The sequence below is a fragment of the Lathamus discolor genome, chromosome 4 (genome assembly GCF_037157495.1).
Source record: "Lathamus discolor isolate bLatDis1 chromosome 4, bLatDis1.hap1, whole genome shotgun sequence".
Taxonomy (NCBI): Eukaryota; Metazoa; Chordata; class Aves; order Psittaciformes; family Psittacidae; genus Lathamus; species Lathamus discolor.
Window position 1 is genome coordinate 105,090,913 of NC_088887.1, and position 22,575 is coordinate 105,113,487.

The 22,575-nt window shown below is 37.2% G+C and overlaps 1 protein-coding gene across 1 annotated transcript in view; it reads right to left on the reverse strand.

Moving 5' to 3' along the window:
• BRCA2 (BRCA2 DNA repair associated) overlaps positions 1-22,467 on the reverse strand; it is a 25,363-nt gene extending 2,896 nt beyond the window's left edge. Inside the window, exons 1-16 of the mRNA XM_065678412.1 lie at positions 21,291-22,467; positions 15,621-20,402; positions 14,185-14,277; positions 12,663-12,732; positions 11,859-12,277; positions 11,273-11,463; positions 10,508-10,695; positions 9,794-9,964; positions 9,137-9,488; positions 8,354-8,509; positions 6,037-6,181; positions 2,908-3,026; positions 1,661-1,862; positions 1,270-1,436; positions 1,040-1,175; positions 123-379 (exon numbers count right to left, since the gene is read on the reverse strand). Coding sequence (XP_065534484.1) covers positions 123-379; positions 1,040-1,175; positions 1,270-1,436; positions 1,661-1,862; positions 2,908-3,026; positions 6,037-6,181; positions 8,354-8,509; positions 9,137-9,488; positions 9,794-9,964; positions 10,508-10,695; positions 11,273-11,463; positions 11,859-12,277; positions 12,663-12,732; positions 14,185-14,277; positions 15,621-20,402; positions 21,291-22,467 — 8,625 coding nt within the window. The remainder of the gene's footprint in view (positions 1-122; positions 380-1,039; positions 1,176-1,269; positions 1,437-1,660; positions 1,863-2,907; positions 3,027-6,036; positions 6,182-8,353; positions 8,510-9,136; positions 9,489-9,793; positions 9,965-10,507; positions 10,696-11,272; positions 11,464-11,858; positions 12,278-12,662; positions 12,733-14,184; positions 14,278-15,620; positions 20,403-21,290) is intronic.
• Between the last annotated feature and the right edge of the window lie 108 nt (positions 22,468-22,575).

Consider the following 22,575-nt stretch of genomic DNA (forward strand, 5'->3'; position numbering starts at 1 on the left):
AATTCCCACCTTCAAAATCAACATTATGTGCAATACTTGTTTTAAAGATTTCTTAGTACAAATGGAATTTTTGGTGAAAAATGTAACACAACAGTACCTAAAATTAAACTATACAGATTTACCTCTATTGTACTTCTCAGTCCATTAACCTTCTCTAGAAGATAGCTTTCCTTTGGACTGCTGGAGAATACAGAAAGATCTCCAGCCAACAGCATAGGAATTTCTGATCTGAATTCTGATTGCCACTGAAGGTTGCTTGCAGAAATGAATGCACAGCGGACAACTATATCTTCAATAGCAAAGTGTCTGAGATCTGTCCAGATCTTTACTGCCACTAAATTATAGCTTTCATCAGATAAGTACACCATAGTAGTGAAACCTTAAAGCAAAAAAAAAGTCTGAGTTAAACTTTTAAATCTGCAAGTAAAGGTTGATTACTGCTATTTTTGACTGCAAAAAAGTCACACACATCTTGAAAGAGAACTGATAAACGTAGTATGACCGCCTATTTGCATGGTAACAGATGTTTCTTGCTTCATTCATATTCTACTCCCTCTCCTTACCAATTACAGAAAACAACTCAAAGTCTGTGTTCCAGTGTTTAAAAACCAATATTCCTATTGTGCTTTTCCTTTTCATTTGTAAGAGTATAGAAGAGTATGCACCTGTCCCTACTCATGAGCTCCAGCGCCTGCATTCCAAGACACTGCACACAAAAAAAGAGAGCTCACATGCAGGATGCTACTTCTGCAGATGCTGAACACAGATGTGAGAACTTACGGAATTTATGGAATGAAAAAAAAAAAAAGCCTCTCTTGAGCTTAGATCCTCCCTTTCTAAATTCTTCCTGAGCTAACAAGTGAGGACAGTTTTTCTTTAGGAAAACAGAATTATCTGCCAGCATATAGCAGTGAGGAACTATATTAGCAAGTTTTCACAGGCCTGAGATGCAGGTACAACACCAAGATAATTTTGACTTTTGAAATAAAAAATTTACTACTTATTCAATGGGAGGACATGAATGTGATCCAAAGCATACCTGTTCTGCTAATAGAAATGACAACTCCGACTAAATCAACCTCAGCACATGGTGGCTGAAAAGAAGGATCTGACAAACTGGTGAAGTTTAGAGCCTGCCTTGGAAAGAAAATCTGTGCCAGCACCTCCTGTGATACCTGAAGAAACACAACATTTTAAAGTATTTACATAAGACACTTTATAAGACTGATACAGTTTACTGATATATCTTTATGCATTTAAACCACTTACTGATAGTTGTAGATACTGAGTTTTCTTTGTTGCTGTTAACTGTATATTAGTTGAGTCTGATCTTGCTTTGGACTGTGATGTTGACACATGGTAGATTCTGTACCGACTGCCTTCCTTTAGCAATGAATAAACATCTAGCAGTGGACGCCAGATACTCAGCATCACCCCTGATAATATCAGATTAAGATGTATTAGCTATGCAATGCTGATTTGAAAGCTTTTAATCAAAATAAATCCACAACACTCCTTCCCACCTAAAAGCCCTAAACCAAAACCCGAATAAAACTTTTGTGTGTTGTATTAACACACATGCTAGAACTCTTCAAATCTACCTATGTTGGCCAGTTACCATGTTTAGATAAAAGTAATTTATAATTTTCCAAGTACTAACCTTTATGTTTTTCTTGCTTTCTGTAGTCTACCACACACAATTTCCATACAGTAGACACATCTCTTTTGGAACAACCATTTTCTTCCTCTGCTGCTGACTCTAAAGCCTTCTTGAATTCTTCCTGTATCTGAGTTTGCTTTTTATCACTCATTAACTGCCTATAAGCATTCAAAGCTTTTAGCTGGTCTTCACTGAGATATCCCTATAAACCAAGAGAAAAAATGTATTTAGTATCTTTTATTAATTAAAAAATCCTGCCAAGATTTTTAGATAGCCTCTGTTTGTCTGTTACAAGCTATTTACTGTTCAATGGATACACTACTAGGACTTAACATAAGGTATGTTAACACAACAGGAGTCACCAGTCTTGACTGCTACTCAGATGGTGCTCTGCTGTTGCAGTATTATGTAACACACTGCTCGTATGTGACAGTGAGTGAGAAGCCTGCTTAACAGCACATAACTAAGGTGAATATTTAATATAACTGGCAAGCTTCTCTATTTCATAAGAAAGAAGAAATAATAGAAAAACATTCTGTCAGGAGAAAAGAAGAGCTGCACCTCTCAGTAGGCTGCTATCTCTGAGCTAATACAGTGACCTACGCTAAAATGCATCAGGAGCGTTACCTTTCTGACCAAGTCTTCAAGATCCAGATGCCTTTACATGCAGCACCATAGACATGATTAACACTGTATCAGATACAGTCACAGATCATTTGGCTTTATGACAGTCAAGGATCCTGACTTGTAAAAGACAAGGTATGTATTTCATTTTTACCAACTGTCAGGCACTAATCACCTGCACCTTCATTAACAAAGGCATAAGCACTTGAAAGCTGTGATTGAACTGGAACAGGGAATGAGAAGAACAATAACAATACAATCAAACACTTCAGTGAGCAGATGCAAAAATACGCATGTGGAAGTCCAGACTTAGGAGATGCATTTACTTTTCATATTTAGAAGACAAAGAAATAAAATTACAAGTAACTAACTTTTAATTGTGCTATATCCTGGATTTTTATGTCAAGAGAAAATAGCATTCTGCTTTATAATCCAATATATCATTAATCTATTTTAATTCATTTTTTTAATCTTAATTTATTTAGCAGTAGGCATGCTCTAGAAAAATCTCAAAAGGCAGCAAAAATAAATAGTAATTTAATGGTTGGTTTTAGCTCTTAGGTATGATATTGTAAATCATGCCACTAGCATTTCCAGATTAGCCCAATAGGATCTACAGTTACCTCCATATAACCAGGATCAGATGCATTCTGAATTGCTTCATAAAGTTCTGCACCATCCTGCAAATTACGGATTTGCTGTCTTGTGACTATGCGTGATCTCAGAGTTTTGCTAGTTCTCTCTGTTGAAAAAGCACCATTATGTTGCGTGCAACCAATACACTTTGAAAGCGAAAGAAGAAATAATTATGCAAGAAGCCTGGCAGTACGTAGGTCTTGCCGGAATACAAACACAAACCACTTCTATACAGGAACTGATATACATGTGTATATACATTCAGAAAATGCAAACAGAAAAAACTCCACTCATTCATTCAAATACAACATAGATCAGAACATTTATAAAAACTTCGGGGACATTCAAATACAACATAGATCAGAACATTTATAAAAACTTCGGGGAAGCCAGTATCAGTGTCTGCACTTAAGAGAGGGTGGTAGACTTGAGGGGCTGCTATGAAATTTCATCAATAGTTGACCATATTTTCTGTATGTCTGTCACTTCCTGTTCCTGCTGAGAAAGCAGTTAGAGAACTTCTTGGTGTTACAGATCAGCCTGAGAAAGATTTATGGAAAGTGAGTGGCTATCTGGGTTGTAGATATGACCATATGAAATTTGAACTGCACAGGTTACTGTTAGTGATGGAATCCTATCTGTTTCTGGATAGAAAACCAACAACAAACCAAATTAACAGCAACAAAAAAAAATTCACACCCCACCCACAGAACTCCACTGAACCAAAACCAATAAAAACTCCTCCCAAAAACACAGACCAGAGTATCAAGACAGTTGGAACCCATAATCAGTGTGGCAAGAATCCTAATACCCTTCCTTCCTCATTCCAGTTTAGCTGAGCCAAACCTAAGAGGAAGCAAACACTTTCTGTTGCAGCAGTGAGTTTCATGAAGCTGCAGCAATCAGCAGCCAAGTTGCAGCACTTACAGCAACAGCAGACCTGAAACTGCTGCTAGAAATCGCTGGCACAGCGTCATCCCGTTTCCATTTCCGGAATCAGGAAAATGGCTGAAGTTGGAGAGGATCTCTGGAGGTCATCTTGGCCAACCCTCCTGCTCAGGTAGGGTCACATAGAACACACTGCCCAAGACCATGTCCACTGAGCTTTTGCGTATCCCCAAGAATGAAGATTTCAGAGCCTCTGCAGGCAACACTGTTGGTAAGTCTACAGTGAAAAAGGGCTTCCTGATGTCCAGAGGGAATCTCCTGTTTCAGTCTGCATCCATTGCCTCTGGTCCTGCCGCTAGGCAACACTGGGAAAGCCTGGCTCCATCTTTGGCACTATCCCTTCAGGTATTTGTCACAGATCAGATGCCCCTAAGCTTTCTCTTCTCGAGGCTGAACAGAAGCATCTCTCTCTCAACATTTCCTCTTACATCAGATACTTTAACCCCTTAGGCATCTTCATGGCCCTTTGGCTCTTTCCAAGCATGTCCACATCTTTCTTGTGCTAGGGAGCGCAGAACTGGACACAGCACTCCACATAGAGCCTTACCAATGCTAAACAGAAGGGAATGATCACCTCCTTAGACCTTCTAGCAACACTCTTCAACTTGTCACCAGGACCCCCAGGACCTTTTCCAGAAAGCTGCTTTCCAGCTGAGTATTCCCAAGCATGTACTAGTGCATGGGACTGTTCCTCCTCAGGTGCAAGATTTGCACTTCCCTTTGTTGAACTTCACAATGCTCTTGTCAGCCCATTTCTCCAGCCTATTGAGGTCCCTTTGGATGGCAGCACAATCCTCTATTGTATCAGTCCTAATTTTGTATCATCACAAACCTGCTGAGAGGACACTCTGCCCAGATCATTAACGAAGATGGTAAACCAGGACTGGACCAAGCATTGATCCGTGGAGTATACCGCTAGTTACTGGCCTCCAAACAGACTTTATGCCACTGATCACCATCTTCTAGGCCCAACTGTTCAGCCAGTCTTCAACCCACCTGACTGCTCAACCCAGCTCATGCGTCATCAGCATCACTAAGGAAGGATTCATCACTAAGGAAGGAAGCATCACTAAGGATTGTAAGGAAGGCATTGTCAAAAGCCTTACTGAAGTCAAGGTAGACAATATGCATCGCTCTTGCCTTTTATCTACCCAAGCCAGTCATTTCATCAGAGAAGGTTGTCAGGTTTGTTAAACATGGCTTCCCCTTGGTGAATCTGTGCTGATTACTCCCTATCATGTTGTTGTCCTTTATGTGCCTGGAAATGGTTTCCATGATTAGTTGTTTCATCACCTTCTCAGGTATCAAGGTAAGCCTGGCTGGCTTGTAGTCAGTTCTCTGGGTCCTTCTTCCTGTCCTTTTTGAAGACAAGAGACACATTTGTCTTCCTCCAGTCTTCAGGCACCTCTACCAATCACCATGATCACAGCAACCTCACAAAAACATTAGCTAGCTTCTTCAGCACTTGTGGGTTCATCCCACCACCAAAAGACTTACATATTTCCAGTTTACGTAAGCATTCTCTAACTTGATCCTCTTCCGCCAAGTGTATGTTGTTCTTGCTTCAGACTGCCCTGGTTTCTAGGGCATGGGATTGCTGAAGGCTGGCATTGCTTGTTAAGGCTGAGATGAAAAAGGCATTCAGTACCTCAGCCTTCCTCATGTTCTGTGTCACCAGGGTTCCTGTCCCATTTACTGGTTCCACTGACCACAGTATCTTCACAGTCCTACAATGTTTGTGAGGCAAGATGCTCAGTCTTGAGTGTTCAGGTCTACTGAGATACATCCTAAGCAGCGTCCACCTCTGGGTGAAATATTATGGTGTCAGGTCTTTGAAGAGAATGGAATTAACAGTTCTACAATTTTGTAGCACTTCCCTAAGCATCACCTCAATGGTAATTTTTGAGTAGCCTGGCTACTAACACATTCAGGAAGAATTTTCCAGAGAGCTGAGAAGCCAAGCAAGTAAGTATATAACTGTTTTGTAGTGAAAGGTCTTGATATGTAGGAAGTAAAAAACCTAAAACAACACAACGCAAAACCAACAACAAACCAGCCTAACACTCTATCTCTGCTTCTCTATCACCACATAAGTTTTGCCGGTTTCTTTAAACTCTTCTGTAAACACTGATACATGTTCTGAAATAATGACATAATGACAACTTTACCTTCATGCTTCTCATATTCTGCTTGGATTTTTGCAAACAGAGCTTCCAGTTTCTTTTGTTGACCCTCTGCATGCTTGGCAGCTTCCCTTTCTTCAGCTCGGCTGTTACGAAATACATATGAACCAGCTGATGTCTTTTCCATCCACTGAAATAAAGAGATTAAAAAAAAATAAATTAAAAAATAATCAAGCCCAGACTTTCAAAATTTTTAACTTCATTTAACTTCCTTCTAATATTCACTGTTAAGTAAAAATGCTTTAAAAAAATGAACAGGCAATAGGTCATAAGTTCTCTCAGTGTAATAGGTAGAAGGCAAATCCCCACAGCATTAGTTGGTACATCTTCACTTTAAAGATACACAGACAGAATGAATGAGTAATCAAAACTGTATGATTCAACAGCTGAAGAAGCCAAAACTTATGCTAATAGGTATCAATGATGTAATTTAGAAGATAGCTGGATCCCACTGGCAGATACATTAAGACATGAACCATCAAACTCAATATTTAAAAATACACCAGAACTGCATTCTACCCTCTACCCAATTTGTGTTTCCACATCAACCGTACTGTCTGTTTTAACACATTAGGTTATATGCTGTAAAAGAACTATGATGTTCTTCTCAAGATAGTCATAAACTTTTTCTGCCTTAAATGGTTCCACAGGACTCCAGTCTTGTTCACAACTTTGCCTGATTTGAAGGAATAGGTAAGCCAAACAAAGAGGTAAGTGCTGCTGAAAGTGATCCCTTACCTTTCTCTTTGCTGCACAGTCCTATCTTCTCCTTTGTACTTGCTTTAGTACATACTGGATCTCATCAGACCACATTCAGTTTGTTAATTCAAAAACCAGCAGTTCGTTGTGGGCTTTTTATTTTTTATAGAATCATAGAATACTTTGGGTTGGAAGGGACCTTTAAAGGCCATCTAGTCCAACACTCCCTGCGATGAGCATTGGCTAGTTTTGTTTGGTTGTTTTTTTTGTATTATTACTATGAATTAGTTGCTCCTGGTTTAGTGAATTTAGTTAGCTAAGCAACAGGTTTAGCATAGAGAAGCAACATGAGAATATAGTGAGAGCAGGATGAGAAAGGGCTGAAGGACTAATCCTTACGAAGAAGTGAATTGCTGAAATAGGCCCTGCATGCCCTGGATTTCCTGCAGTCTTCACAGTCTGACACCTTCAATTAGGGTTACTGTGATTCCTATACTCCTTGACTCTTGAGCAAAACGAGACAGACAGCCCACGTCTTCCTATTGTTTTGTTATGTTTGAGCAAGTCTCAGTGTTTAAAAAAGCCGAAACAATCAAATAAAACATCATCACATGAATCTTGGATATAAAGAGATACAAAGCACCACTTTTCTCCCCAGCCTGGAAGCTATTTACTATTGATGTGGTTACAGATTAGTCCCCTTTCTGCCTATCAGGCAGTTCACGCAGTAAGTGCCGCAATTTCCTCCATTAATGACATTTATTTATGATTATGTAATGATCCAAACCAAGTATTGCTATTACCTTTGCAGAATTCATTCTACATAAATCAACAGTTAATACAACACTGCAGAAAGAAAACCGTAAAAAAACCCTTATGTGTAAATGGCAAGTTTAACATGCTCTGAGAAAAGTTAACAAAATCTGAAAGCTGTATCCTGATTAAACTAGTAACACTAAAAGTATTGATTACTAATTAAAAAAAATTGTTTCTTCTTGTAGGTGGTATTGTCATAAAAGCAAGTAGTTAGAATGAAGTCTGACCATACTGAAATGTCTGCATATCAAGTGGTATTTAAAAGGTCTTCATTCTATTTTACACCATAATCACACTGTATTTTCAGTGACATTTTTAAGTTATAGATCTTCCACAATATAGTCACCTACATGTAAGAAAAAGTAACCTTACTAATGGTTATAAATATCTAGCTTTTTACAAGGATATGCATATTGATAGAAAAAAATTGGGTTTTACTTCTACTTCGGAGTTGAAATTGTCAGTATTTTTTTTCTCCTTTAAAACAAGCACTGTGCTTTTTAGATTACAGAACTGAAGTTTAATTATTTCTGGCTTTTTGAAGCTGAAAGCAAAGCCAACCAGAGATCCTGAGCACAAACTCAAATTCTTCTTACAGCAGGATGCTCCAGTCCTGAAATATGGAATACACACACAGCAGGAACCACTCCTGTTTATTCTACACATAACGGCATCTTCTCTCAAATTTTTTAGCTCTCCATACAATGGCTGATTTGAGGAATAATATAGCAATTAACTAACACGATTTTTACCTCATAAAACCTGTTAGATTAATAAAATAGCATACCTGAATAGGGTAAGTTCTTTGAACAACTACATCAATACATCCCACTGCACCACCCTCACTGTAAAGTGATGACAAAGGCAAAGGGAAAGGCCTGGGATCCGAGTGAAATCCTAGTTTTGCATGCCATCGTGCACAGCGAGTGCTGTTCGCCGAAATCTGAGTAAGTCAAATGTTGAAAAACTGTCACCAGTAGGTCAAAAAGATATCCAACTTATTATAACTAGAGGGAAGACTATTTTCACATTGACCTCACTAACAGTATCTCATTTTTGCACTTGAAAATATCACATTGAAGAATGCATTTTAAACCGGAACCAAAAAATTTGATGAATAAAAATTCTCTAGGAAATGAGCATCTATGAGACAAGCCACTGTTTTGTACCAGAAGAGCAAAAGTTTTATGCTGAAACTTCACCCAGCACTTTAATCATCCTCAAACAAGTTAAAGACACCCCTGCCCAAGCTCACCCTCTCATGACCTGTTTCTTCTCCCCCATTCTTCCACCAATTTCCATATTGCCAAATAAAGGAGCAGGACCTTTCAAAACACACAGGAAAACTTCGCAGAATTTAATATTTTAAATTCGTGTTTCTATCCTACTGAGTAGTGTCAGCTACCTGGTGTCATGTCTTACAAATCTGGTTATTAAACTTCAAGAAAACTCTGTGTGTTTATAAAGTCCTGAGAAAACTTTTTCTGTTTATAAAACATGGCTCAATTACACAGCATCTATCACATCTCTTGGTTACATCCAGTCAAGCTGAACTAATATTTTGTTTTACCTTTAACATAAGAGAATCTGGGGCTTCCAGTGGTGTACATCCATTCTGAGAGCCAACAAGTTCTGCTCCATGCACTATGATCTTCTGACCAACAGCTAGCCTTCTTCTATGTAAGAAAGCTTTGAGAGGTGGATCCAGAAGAGCTCTAATCCCATACCAGCCATCAGTAACTTCAATTATTGCTGCTGCTTTTTTACTTTCCACATTCTTATTGCTACCGCTAGGAGATACAACGGTGTTTAGCGATACGATTTTAGAGATACACAGTACAAGTGTTTTACCTGCTGCATCATCTCTTTCTGTTATTTTTTTGATTGCTGATCGTTTACTTTTATCAACTTCTAAATCATACCTACAAAAAAGAATTCACAATGCTTTGTCAAAGCAAACAAAATCCATCACATTGTTTTTCCTTAGAAACAACTGCAGCAAACTAGAGCTTAATCAATTGACATGATTAAGTACCACTGTAGTGAAGCAAATGTTATGTAAATTTTTGAAAATAACATTTTTAATACTACTATGCATAAGTTTAACAATACAAGCATTCTGATAAAACAATAAATGCAAGGTAAAGGTGCTTAGTTTGTAATATTATGATCTGGAAAGCACACAGTATCACAGATTGTAACTCCAAATATACTGCTATACACATACCTATATTTCAACTGCAACAGCACCGTTTCTGGCGTCAAACATCTGTTAGCAAATTCATGTGGAAAAGATACTTCCATGGCTGCCAATTTCCATACAATCCACCTATAGTGATTGTAAACCCAGGCCTCTGTTATTAGCTTGGGATCCACTCCAGGAGTGTCACAGAGAGCTCTGCAGATAAATTGTTAACAAATTAATCTGAAACACACTTAAGTTTTCACTTGCCTGTTTTTTCCTGGCATAGTATTCAATGTATGTACATAGGCTACATTAACAAAGGAATATTTATTACAGTGAAAAGAGGAAGGCTACATTCCATAACCTGATCTGGTTATAGCCTGAATACTGCAGTTTTGTGCTTTGGCAGCATTCGTGTGCAACGGTAAAGTTCCGAATTAACAGAAAATAGTAACATTTTATTGGTAACAGAAAATAGTAATATTTTATTTAATTGTACTATTTATACTGTTGGAGAATTCCCAGAAATTTTCTAAATCGACTTTGTATGCTTCCTTTAATGGTCAGTGAAGATCTCCAACATTAGTCTACGCAGTAAATTTACAATCCTACAATATCTTTACTTACACTAACAGAGACGTATTAAAAATGCCCAGTAAAAGTATTCAGAGGCTTTAAAAGATCACTCTGTTGGATTTTATTCTAGGGGATAATTAACAAAGAGCACACTTGTCTTGAGTTCCTAAATAGCAGTACCTGTAAAACTCTTTTTTTCCAGCTTTTCCCTCATCTGTAGGTATTAGCCATCCTCCATCAGCAAGCTGCATCCCATTTCCAGCTAATATATACTCCTTACTGAAGAAGTCTTTGATGAGAAACTGGAATGATTCTGCATTTGTGCTGTTAACTTGTATGCAATGCTTTGAAACACCATATGTGTAAAGCTGCAAAAAAATTAGATTAAAAAGACAAAGTAATGACAAAAAAGTAAGAATTCAGCTGAATATCTAATGTTATAAATTCAGATAAAAAATGTAATTTCATATGTAATCTGAGCAGAATGTAAGAACTCCCAGCAATTGGTTTAGCAGAACAGCACCACAATCTCCTTTATAAGTGTTTAAAAACATTCAACAGGTATTGTACCTTCACGGTACCAAAAGCAAAGGTCTTTGGCTATAGACCTAGCTAAGCTTAAATTTAAACTTTATCTAAAAAAAACCTCTTCATATGGGTTAAAAGTCAAAAGCAACTATCATTGGTTGATTTTTTTCCTTGTTTGATGCTTCTCTTGTTTGATTATAACACTACAGAGATATATTTATGACCTTTATTATCTGGAAAAGCCTTTAAAACTGTGGATATGCAAAGCTGCTTAAATACTGTAGCAACTGGTCTAACAGTTACTGTAAACACTCATCTAAAAACTGAAGAATGTATCTATTTAAAAGCTACAGTTTGTTTGCTTGTCTTAAGGAACAAATTCCAGGAAAGACACACAGTAAAAAAATACCAATATACCTCTTCAGCAGAATAAAAACCAGGAGATTTCTCTTCTACTGCAGTTTTCAGAGGGATTCTGTTTCTTGCAGATGTTTTAATGACATAAAGACTGCCTGGCTGGGAGCTAATATGCTGCCTACATTTCTTTTTAATTCTCATTTCCTGCAGATCTCTGGCACAACGAAGATTTGTTATCATCTTGACCAGATCTGCAAAGAAAAAAAATAATTAAACCAGCAAACCCTTTTTTACAGTACATATAAAGATACACAGTCACACTATAAAATCAAATATCAGAAGAAGCGTAGGACAGTTTGTTTCTGAAGCACCATGTGAAAGCAAATTTTTCATGTTCTTAATTAACTTTGGAAAAGAGTTGCACATGATTTATTACGAGTGCAATATAAAATACTAGGAAAGTAATTACTTTGTCATTTTCCTGAACTACCACCACCACCTCCCCCCCCCCCGCCAAATAAAAAAGCTGAAAGAGAAGCTTCTTTTCACTTAAAAAAAAGCCTGACCAAGTACGAAAAACCCTTAAAGGTTCAATTCTGATGGTTAGTATTCATAATAGTTAAGTGATCAAAATCTGAAAAAATACCTAAATTGCCATTTTCTAGGTCAGTGTCTGTTGCATGCTGGATGCAGGACTGGTGGTCTTGAGGTTCAGCAACGTTGTGTTCAGTTGTGATCTGATTTAATTCCATCTCATTAGTCATATCTCTGCTGATTGGTGAGTCACACCTTTTGCTACTGTGCTGTTCACCTGTCGAAAATGTCAGCTTGGTTTTGAAGGGTGGAATAAAAGTTTTAGCAGTTTTGCCAGATTTGTACAATCTTCTTGTTTCTTCACTTTCTTTTGTTGAGGCCTTACACGGAGCAGAAACCCCTGAAGTACCATTTGAAGGCTGCCTTATTGCACAGTGCTGAAAAATGGCAGGTTTAGATCTGAATCCTTTAAAGTCCTGATCTGGTAGAGTAAGGGTAGGATTCTTGACTTCCTCTCGTTCTTTTGTAGCCCTACAAAGATGAAAACATTTAAACATACAGGTTTCAGCTTCCTGACAAAACTATTTGTTAGGATTTTTATAGTCTTAATTTAGTAATATAACATTCAGCACTACATCAATAGAATGACGAAATATCAGTCTTTGACATTTTAAAAACCAAATACTTAATTTCTATCTATTGAGAAAAGAGAAATACAAGTGTAAAACTTGTTTAGCATCTCACTGGTCTATTGCAGCAATGTGTAATGGTAACCTGTTTAGTCTGAAGTAAGATTATAAGTGTTTTATAAAGTTGGGTAGCAAATTATTGCCATATATTTTTAAAAGGATATGAGGGCTTCCAAGTTTAAGAAGCTGCATTAGAAGAACTGTAAAATATATTATAAATTTCTCACCCAAATGGCTGACAAGTTATGGGTTTTAAAGGAACATCGTATATAAACTTTCTTCTGTCTTTGAAAATGCCTGTAAGATAATTAGAAAAAAAGTCTGAAATAGCACATTACATGGATATTTACAGCAAATATTTTTTTATATTAATGTTATAAATACATAATTCTACTGTGGAAACCTTTTTAACTGCTTTGTTCTTCCCCACCCCCACCAACAAAATCTCTGTATAAAACATCTTCACTTGTTGCAGACACATATAAAAGGTAAGTGACCTCAATGCTGAACTCTCCACAATTACTATTTGTGAGCCTGAAAGATGTTTTTACGCTCATGAGAAGGAAATGTTTATCATTTATTTAATGCCAGGTAGGCTACCATTCAATTTACAATTCTTCTAGCAACTCTGTTTTTATTTTTTTTTTTAAAGTTACAACAGATTTTGTGCCCATTTGCACAAAATCCTCCTTCCATCATTGAAGGGCATGTTTACCTTGGATATATCAACATAACTAAATCATGTCTGCCTGGAATTTAAACTCATTTGTGCTACATCCTTGGGCTGCAATGAGGAAGTTTCACATGAGAAGTCATAGATACAAGATGTCACATGTTCTAGAAGTCAGAGGCAAGACTGTACTGGAGATCAGAATTGTTTTCAGTTGTTGCACCAAAGAATAAACAATCCTGCTGCAGAGTAGGATAATATTTACATATGAAGGGTACAAAATTATTCTCTAGGAGACACTAATTCCATTTAAAACTTTAGATCAAGGGGTTTATGTTTAGCACAGATTTAGAACAGCATCCAGAAACCAATATACTGGTTAAACCAATATATTTGATGAATCCTGCTACTGAATTACAGGTGAGAGCATGCAGTGCTTAGAAAGAACAAGTTCCTTAAAGAACCCAGCATATCCCATAACCAAAGCCTGTAGCCAAAATCATATTATACAAATATCCTAATCACTAACTAGTTTCACATAAAGCATCAACTCAAACTTTAAAACCTTGATTTCACTTGATTTCATAAGCCTCCATATTACTTGCTTAAAATACTAAAAGCATCTGTAACAGAGTAAATCAGTAAATATATTGTTCACAAATTATTATATGATGAAATTACCAATAACTTCTCATTTTCTTGTAGATACAGTTTTTAACTGAGCAGTTACAGATCAATAAAATATATTCTGCCTTCTGAGACTAGAATTTGTGAGATTTAGGATAGAAGAGATTTGGAAGAAACTGGATAAACTCCTACTAAGCTGTAAACCAGAGTTCTTGCAGAAGTAGTATACTGTAATATATTTACATTCTACACAAGAAGGCATACCATTAATCATGTGATTTTCAATTCAGCAAAGACATCACCATAGCAGCTTCCCTGGATTTCCATGACTATACTGATAAAAGCAGTAGTTAAGCAATCTTATTACACATAATTTTACTGTAAATTGAAGAATTCTAAGGACAACAACCAGTATCAGATTACTGCTTGGAACACAAGAAGACTAAAGTTACCGTCAGGGGTGCTTTTTGAAGCTTTCAAAGATCTGGGGGAATTCCATGTTTTGTTAAACTCAAGCAGCAGCTGTCTCTTAATTGGAGGTTCTCCTAGAATAAACCCACAGATTTTGTTAAAAGTGATGCTCTTTTTAAGTTCAGTTTCTTACCAATACTGTATAACTTGATTATAATTGCTAAATAAAACATCAAAGAAGTCAGAGCAAACAGGAGTAGCAGTAGTTTTCAGATCATATCTCTATTAAACAGCCTTTTTGAACACCGAACACTGTAACATGCAAAAGCTGCTTCTGTAAAGAATGATTGTGTGTGTTACTGAGAATGACTTCAAGACTTCATATAATGAAATCCCTTGCAGGACCTTTTGGGGTCAGTAAGCCTGCTCCATCCAAATTAAAATTTGTGAGCCTTAAGTTATCAAACATACTCAGGACATACTTAGGACAGTCTGCGCCAAAGTGCACTGCAGTGGACTCCAGCAGCACAGTTCACCTGCAACTTTTTTATACTTTAAGTACTTAGAGTCCATCCAGAATTCTAAAAAATTGTGTAACACATCTTTTACAGAAGCTGTAACTAAGGATATGGTTCAACTGTGGCACAGCTGCTGCAAGCTGGGCTGAGAGAGACCTATCTGCCTTTTCACGCCTGCCCACTTTGCCACACTCACTGGCTTGCCCAACCTTCATACCTGAACTGGTGTAGCTGGGCATCAACTCTAGTGCAATCTATGATTCCATAAAGAGTTTGCAGCCAGCCCACGTCCCTGAACAGGTATGGGTGACTGTGCAAGCATTAAGTACCAACACTTCAGCCCTGAGACAGATCACTTTTAGATGGTAAACTGTGCTTTTAGATCAACAACTATTTTTCATATCAGACTGGCAATCATGATACAAATGAAACCATTTCTTTACCTACAAGGCACAAAAAGGTGACAATGGAAATACTGCTGCTCATTTTGCAATGAAAAACCACTAGATTTGTGTAGAGAAAAAAAAAAAGGAAAGAATTCTGTTCAGAGAGAAAAGGAGCAGTAGTTTTCTTCCATTACTTTATGATAAACCAGCAAAACCTGCACACCTTCAAATACTAATCACAAATTCAGCTTGCACTGTGCATTTAAGTCTCTAAAGAGCGGATGAGCTGCAGCAAGTGGATGAACTCTGCCTGCAACAAGAATAATTTTTGTCATTGACACTAGAGAAAGAACTTCAGCTTCTGTATGGCCTGAAAATAAATACGACATTGAAAAACCACCCTCAAACAACCCCCGGCGCAGAAATATGGAGTACAACATACAGAATCATTGAATAGTTAGGGTTGGAAAGGACCTTAAGATCACCTAGTTCTAACCCCCTGCCATGGGCAGGGACACCTCACACTAAATCAATCAATCAATCAATCAATAAATAAATAAGACAAAGACCTACCAAGTGAGTTTTCTCCTTCAAAGTGCCTCTTCCCAAAGGTCTTACTTTGAAAGTTTTTATCCAGTTGGCCACTGAAAGACCGTCCAGCATTAACTTGTGCTCCAGAACTGGAAAGATCGTCTTCCATAAAGGCTCTTGCACTTTCCACAGCCTCCATTTCCAAGTAACTATTTGGAGTTTGGAGAAGATTAATATTCCTTTCTGCTTTAGCAGTAACACTGCATGAAACTGCTTCAGACTCCGTTTTCATCCCCAGGTTCAGCTGACCTTTTCCAAAAGCTCTAGTCTCCTCTTGCTGAAAGTTATTTTTAAATGTTAACTGCTTGTTTTTCTTACTATGTGGTACATACTCGGGCATTTCGACATGGTTAGTGCCTGGAAAAGACTTCATTTCCTCAAGGCAGATGCTTTCTACACCAAAGTCTTCATCGCAGCTTTTTTCAATTTTGGATTCCAAGATCACTTTATCAGTTACAGATTCTACATGTTGACCACTCTCTTTAATTGAACTGAGTTGATCTGTAATGCAAAGCCCACTGCTCAAAAAGTCATCACATTCTTTTAAAATTGCCTTTGCTTTTTGATAGGCATTTTTAGAGACTTTTACCTGCTTTCCACTTGCAGTGCTGAACCCCAAAGCAGGACCTGAAACCAGTTCAGTGCTGGCAATTTCTTCCCCTCTTGGTAACATTACCTGCATTTTCCTAGGAACTACTTCAGTGTGCATTTCAGACTTTTCAACACCTTCCTCAACTAAAAATGCTTCTTGTACATGAGATGACTGATGGCCTTCCATTTCAGAAAAGAGCTGTCGGGCCTTCCTGAGTGACTCTTCTGATAGTTGTACAGGCTTACCACTTGCTGTACTGAAAAACCCACGACTGCTTGTAGAAGAATCTGACTCCTTTGTCTGCTTATCTGGAATAGGCAAGTGCCCCAAAAGCTTACTATTGTGTTCAGAGCTTCGCATCTGAGAATTTAAAACAGGCTTTGCATCTGCAGATGTGTTTATATCCTGGTGATGACTTTCACTAGCACTTGCATTTACTTTAATAAAATGGGATGTGGATGAATTAATCTCTTCGCTTCCTGCATCATTTAAAAACTTAAAGGAATTCAGGCACTCAGCATGAATGATGGCAGATGTATTTCCAGCAATTTTTGTTTGATTGGTTCTCAAGCTAGTCTCATATTTCACAGATTCACTGTAATTGTCTTGAAATATTTCTCTGACTCTTGCTAATGCACTTTCTGAAACAGGAACTGCCTTACCTTTTCCTGTACTAAACACAATTTGTTTCAGATCACCCCTCTGATTCTCAACACTAAGTGCTGTTTCTTTTAACCTGGCTAAACTACTTTCATCTTCAGGAAGACTGACTAGTGACTGGTTTTGACAAGCATTAACTGTGGTGTTCATGAAGCCATTTGTATCAGCACAAAGTTCATTTAAGTGTTCTAAGTCAAATTCTGTACTGTCACAATTCAAATGAGAGCAGCTACTTTTTGAAGTTAAGAGGAGGGATTGATCAGATATACTGTTTCTATCCTCAGCAAATAAAGTATCTTTTGTACCTCCAGGCACAGAATTATCTTCAAGGTCATTTGATATCTTCATTAAATTCAGAGATGCAGCAGAGTGCACAGGAGAATCATGCATTTTTTCTGAATCATCCCTCTTTTTTGGTGAGTATTCCATCTCTCTCTCTACAAACAGTTTTTCATCTTCAGACAAACAAGCTCTACTCAAAGCATCCCTCTCCTGTTCAGGAAGCAATTCCAATTCTGACTTTTCAGGACAGACATCAGCTTTTTCACATGTATACGAAGTTAGTAAACTTCTTTCACGCAGCTTAAAAGAAGTATCTACTTTAACAGTATCAAGAAGCACAACCTGTTTAACGGGACTGCTCTCTACTGCCTGCTTAAATTGATTTACAGGTTCTTCAGGAACAAGCTTTTTATTATCTAGGTCACATTGAACAGTGCTTTCAGTACGTAAATCCCAGTCTTTGACACAGTTTTTACCACATTTCCTTTTTTTTATGGGGTTTTCAAAATAGTCATTATGTTCCTTTCTTACATCAACATTTTCTGCAAAAAACTGTTCAGCTTTAGCTAAAAACCCATCAGCAATTGTTATTTTTTTGCCACTAGCAGTATGAAATCCCGTCAGGTAACTCCTGTTCACTTCATTTTTTTCAACACCTACCTCTTGATCAACAGGTATTTGATGATGGTAAGAACCTACTTTTATTCCGCTTTCATTCTCTAACAGGATCTTATCATGGGTGGTGTCTTCTTCCATATTTTTATGATCTGCCTTTAATTTATGAGAGTTGTCCAGAACATTTACATCTCTTTCAGCACGTTGTACATTGAACAAGTGTAGAGAATGATCCAAAGCGGCAACAGAAATGGATTTATCACCACCAGCTGGACTTCGACATTTTGGTGACAAGCATTCATTTTCCTTTCTGTCTTCTCCTTTCTGATTAGGAGATAGGTTTTTAATTTCATCCGCTATACTTAAACTTTGTTCTTCTGCATCGGTAATAGCATCTCCTACACATGTTACATCTAAAGACTCTTCTTGTAAACTGCCTTCAACTTGGCAATCTCCTTGATTCAAAAATTGTTTGGAAGTTTTATGATTCTGGTTATGGTTTTTAATGAATGATACACTGCTGATGATAGTGTTAGTACTGCTGAAACTAGCATTTTCCTTATACTTTATTGATCTTTTTGTCTGATTTTCCGCATTTTCCTTAAACAGTGTACTAATATTTTCCTCATTTTTTTTCTGTGCATGGTGGGAAACAGAACCTGGTTGGGAAATGGCATCTATGCTTTTGAAATCTGAAACGCAAACCATTTTTCCTTCATTTTCTTTTGCCAGGTATCTGGCAAAATTACAGTTAGAAGACATATGACTATTTAAAGGGTGACATCTAGTACTAGTTTTAGAAGATTTAAACAAATAGTTATCATCATCCAAGTCCCTGAAGAGCTCTGCAGATCTGTTCAAAGCTGCCTTAGAAATATTTATTTTTTTTCCTGCAGCTGAACTAAACCCTGCAAAATGAGAAAAGCTGTCCCCTTTACCTACTGGAAAGCTCTCATTAGATATTCTACTTTCATTTCTGTCTAAATTAGCAAAAGTAACCTTTTTGTCATTTTTATGAAAAACCACTGCATTTTCTTTTTTATATTTCATGACAGAGTCTTCATTTGTGTCTTCCTGATTCATACAATACTTTTCAGTTTTCACCTGATTTTCGTTTTTTAAAGTGCAACAAAACCCAGCACGTTTTCTTTTTTTTGAATTATCTTCCACATTTTTTCTTCCACATGTTTCTGCAGTTCCAAACTGTTGAAAGGCATAACTTTGGATCATGCTACTTTGCTTTCTAAACTGTGTAAATTCAAACTGACTACCTGTTTCTTCCAGGATACTAGAAAGTTCAGCAATTTCAGCTTCTTGGCTTGCTGTCAAGGTTTGATTTGTTTCTTGCAAGGATTGTGGGCTTCTAGGAAAGCTTTTACACAAGCCAATTTTGTGTGGAGTAAACTGTGTATGTCTGGGCTTAAGAAAATTTGTCTGTGAACCTAGAGAATCAGATGAACTACTGGCCAAGTTGCTTTCTGAATCTGAGAAAAACATACTCTCCTTTTTCTCTTGATTTGAAAAGTTTCTGACTCTTTCCATAGAACAGCCTTCAAAGCATTCACTTTCAATATCTTTAAACAGCATTCTGCCTTTTGCTATACTGACTTCAGAGAACTTAATCTGCTTATTGGAAGCAGTCTGAAAGCCACCAAAGTCCAGATTCAAACTGCATGCATTAAGACTTCCTGATGATTTCCCTTTATCCTTTAGGTTTGCAACTGGCTTTTTGCTGAAATATGTAGGTGCTACTTGTTTATCTTCTTCAGAAACCACTTCATTTAAAGAATTATCATCTATACAATCCATGGATTCTTTAGCAATCTCTACAGCTACATTAGTGAAATCAGCTGCTTGAGGGCTTTCACTGTTTTCAGTCGACTTTGGCTTTTCATTGTTGACTCTGACTTCTGAAAAGGCAGTCGCATCTGTTTTCTCCTCTTGTTTTAATCCAGTACTATGATTTTCTGAGCAGTTTACTCCCAGAGGTCCAAGTTGTTCTCTACAGCCAGCTACTGACCACTGGTCTGTAGCAAGCCGTTTATCAGTTGATATTTTATTACAACAATCACTACTGACTCCATTTATGCCAATGTTGATCTGACTCAAAGTATTATTGAAACTACTGTCTGTCACAGATGTAGCGTCATGATGCGTATCAATCAAGTGTTCATTATTCCTGGGGGAAAACCATGCAAGTTCTTCTTTCAGGCTCCGAGGTACAGAACCTCCATTGTTCACATTAGCACACATGTAGTTATCTTTTTTGCCTTTCTCTGAGCAACAGCCTTTAGGGAACAATTTGGAATGCTTTCTTGCCACTAGGCATGCTGAAGCTAGAACTTTACGTTTTATATTTGAAGTTATTTCACTATTTAAAGAATTTGTTATGTCTTCTTTCCATGCATTAGATATATCTAAGCTTTTTAACAATGCAGCAGGTTGACCCTCTCTTGCATTTTCCCTTAAGTCTCTCAGGTCTTGTTGCTTCACCCTATCATTGAAGGAATTACCAGATGAGCTATCCATTATATCCATTTTTAAAGTACAAGTGCCAAATTGATTTTCCTTGATATCCGATTGCAAACACTTTCTCTCAGGAAGAAGCAAGCAGTCTACAAGAGAAGGCATTAGAGAAAAAAAAAAAGTGTTAGTAAAGTTCTTATTTATTCAAACAAATGTAAAATCAGATCATTTCTACATATGCTTAAAACTGGTACCATAAACATCACTTTTGTTTTCAAATGTGAACACCTTGACAAGACTGGAGATCTATTTAATCTACTTATGTTCTAATAGCCAGAAACAAGTGCGCAGTTAACTACTATTAGTTTAAAAAAACCCCAACACACACACACACACATATATAAAATAAACCCCCAATTTTTAGTTGTAATGAAATCTGAAGAAATGGGCTTTCATTCCTTGTGTCTCAACATAAGTTTTTATTTCAGACTTTAAAGAGATGTACTTCAACTCCTCTAACATTAGTCTTCTAGTGACAACAACAGCTTTTAAAAGTACGAGTATGTGCTTCTTTCATTACATAATTTGTTTTTTTAAATATTTTGTGTTTCTGAAAGAAACCGATGTACAGTCTTAAACCCTCTAATTTTAGAAAAATAACAGTACAACTTGATCGTTCTTTCTGATCTCTCAGACGTTATCAACTCAGTCAGGACAGCCCTTGACACTATGGATATCTAAACAGCACTGACAAAGATAATAAAGATTGTCAATTAGAATAATGGCTCAAGTTGGAAGTTTCCATTCCAGAAAGTAAGCTGAGAATAAAGCAGAAAATTAGCATCAGCCTACGTGAAAATAATGCTATTCTGTCACTATTACTGTAAATGGACCAGTTCCATGTAATGATTCCCAGCTGTAGAACTACTTTATCACAAACACAAGATTTTACATGATTTTATCTGAAACATTTAAATAAAATGTTCTTAATAAATAAAAAAAAGCATCCACAGATGATGAAAAGCTTAATAATATACCTTGCTCATCAACACTGGCCACATGACATCTGTGAAATTCATACGAATCAGATTCTGAATGTGGTAATACAGGATGAATAGGTGACTCAGAGGTTACTTCTTTCTCTGCTTCTTCTTCTTGATATAGTAACGTATTATTTATTGTATAAATGAATCTCTTGGATCTCTTTCTTAAGCTGGATAACATATTCAGGCTGCTTTTCCAGCCAGACTCTGTAAGAGTACTTTCGTTATTTATTAAATGTAGGTCATTGCCATTATTTGGAGATGTAGCACTACATACAAGTGGGTGAGATAGAACATCAGTTATGACAGATTTAGAAGTTGCTTTTAAATGCTTGGAAAAGCTTCCATTGTAGACTACAGAATACTCTGTGACATTTGTACTTTCAATTAATAAAGAATTACAGTTTAAGAAGCTCATTTTGGAAACCTTCTCAGCTGCACATTCTTTTACTAACTTTGGATCTTGAACACTCAGAGACACAGATTTTATTGGAGCTATTTCTGATGTTGGGTTGTTTTCAGAATTTTTCACTTCACAGCACTTTTCTGACAAATTGACACTCAACAGCTTTTGTTCTTTTATCAAGTTTGAAGTATCCAGTAAAGATGTTTCCACAGCATCATCCCTGGTCATTGCTACTGTCTTCTCTTCTAAATTTTTCTCTCTACATAAGTCAGAAGGTGGAGAGCTACATATGGACATTTCCAAGTGAGTTACATCAAGATCAGATAAGTTCAGTTGAGACCACTGGCTTGATGACGACTGCATTTCTCTCACAGGCTTCTCATTCTCAGATGACTTACATGTTCTACAATCTTGCCTATCTCCTGTAACCGTAAGTGACCCCAGTTCCTTGTGTCCTATTAAACAGCCATCTTTACCATCCCCTGTATCTCCATCTGCGTTTTGGAGTAAAGAATCCTTTAGTTCAATAGAGTGGCTTTTTTCAGTCCACCTAGTTGTTTCCAATTCCTGTGAAATGACAGCCTTTCTTCTATTAGGCTGCTCAGAAGGAACATCTCCTTCTCCTTGTGCTGTACCAGTGGTTATTTCACATTTCTCTACTGTACTGAGAGCATGCGGCAACAGCAGAAGAGTTCCACTGGACTTCACAGGCTTGCTGAATGTATCCTCAAAGCTGTCCATCTTGCCAAATAAGCCATTTAACATCTCTGACTCTAGAGTTTAGAGAAGATCAGGAGAGTAAAACAAGTAAAAATTAAGTGTGGGGAAACAACCTAGGAACAGCATCATGCTTTTATAGGTAAATGCAGCTTT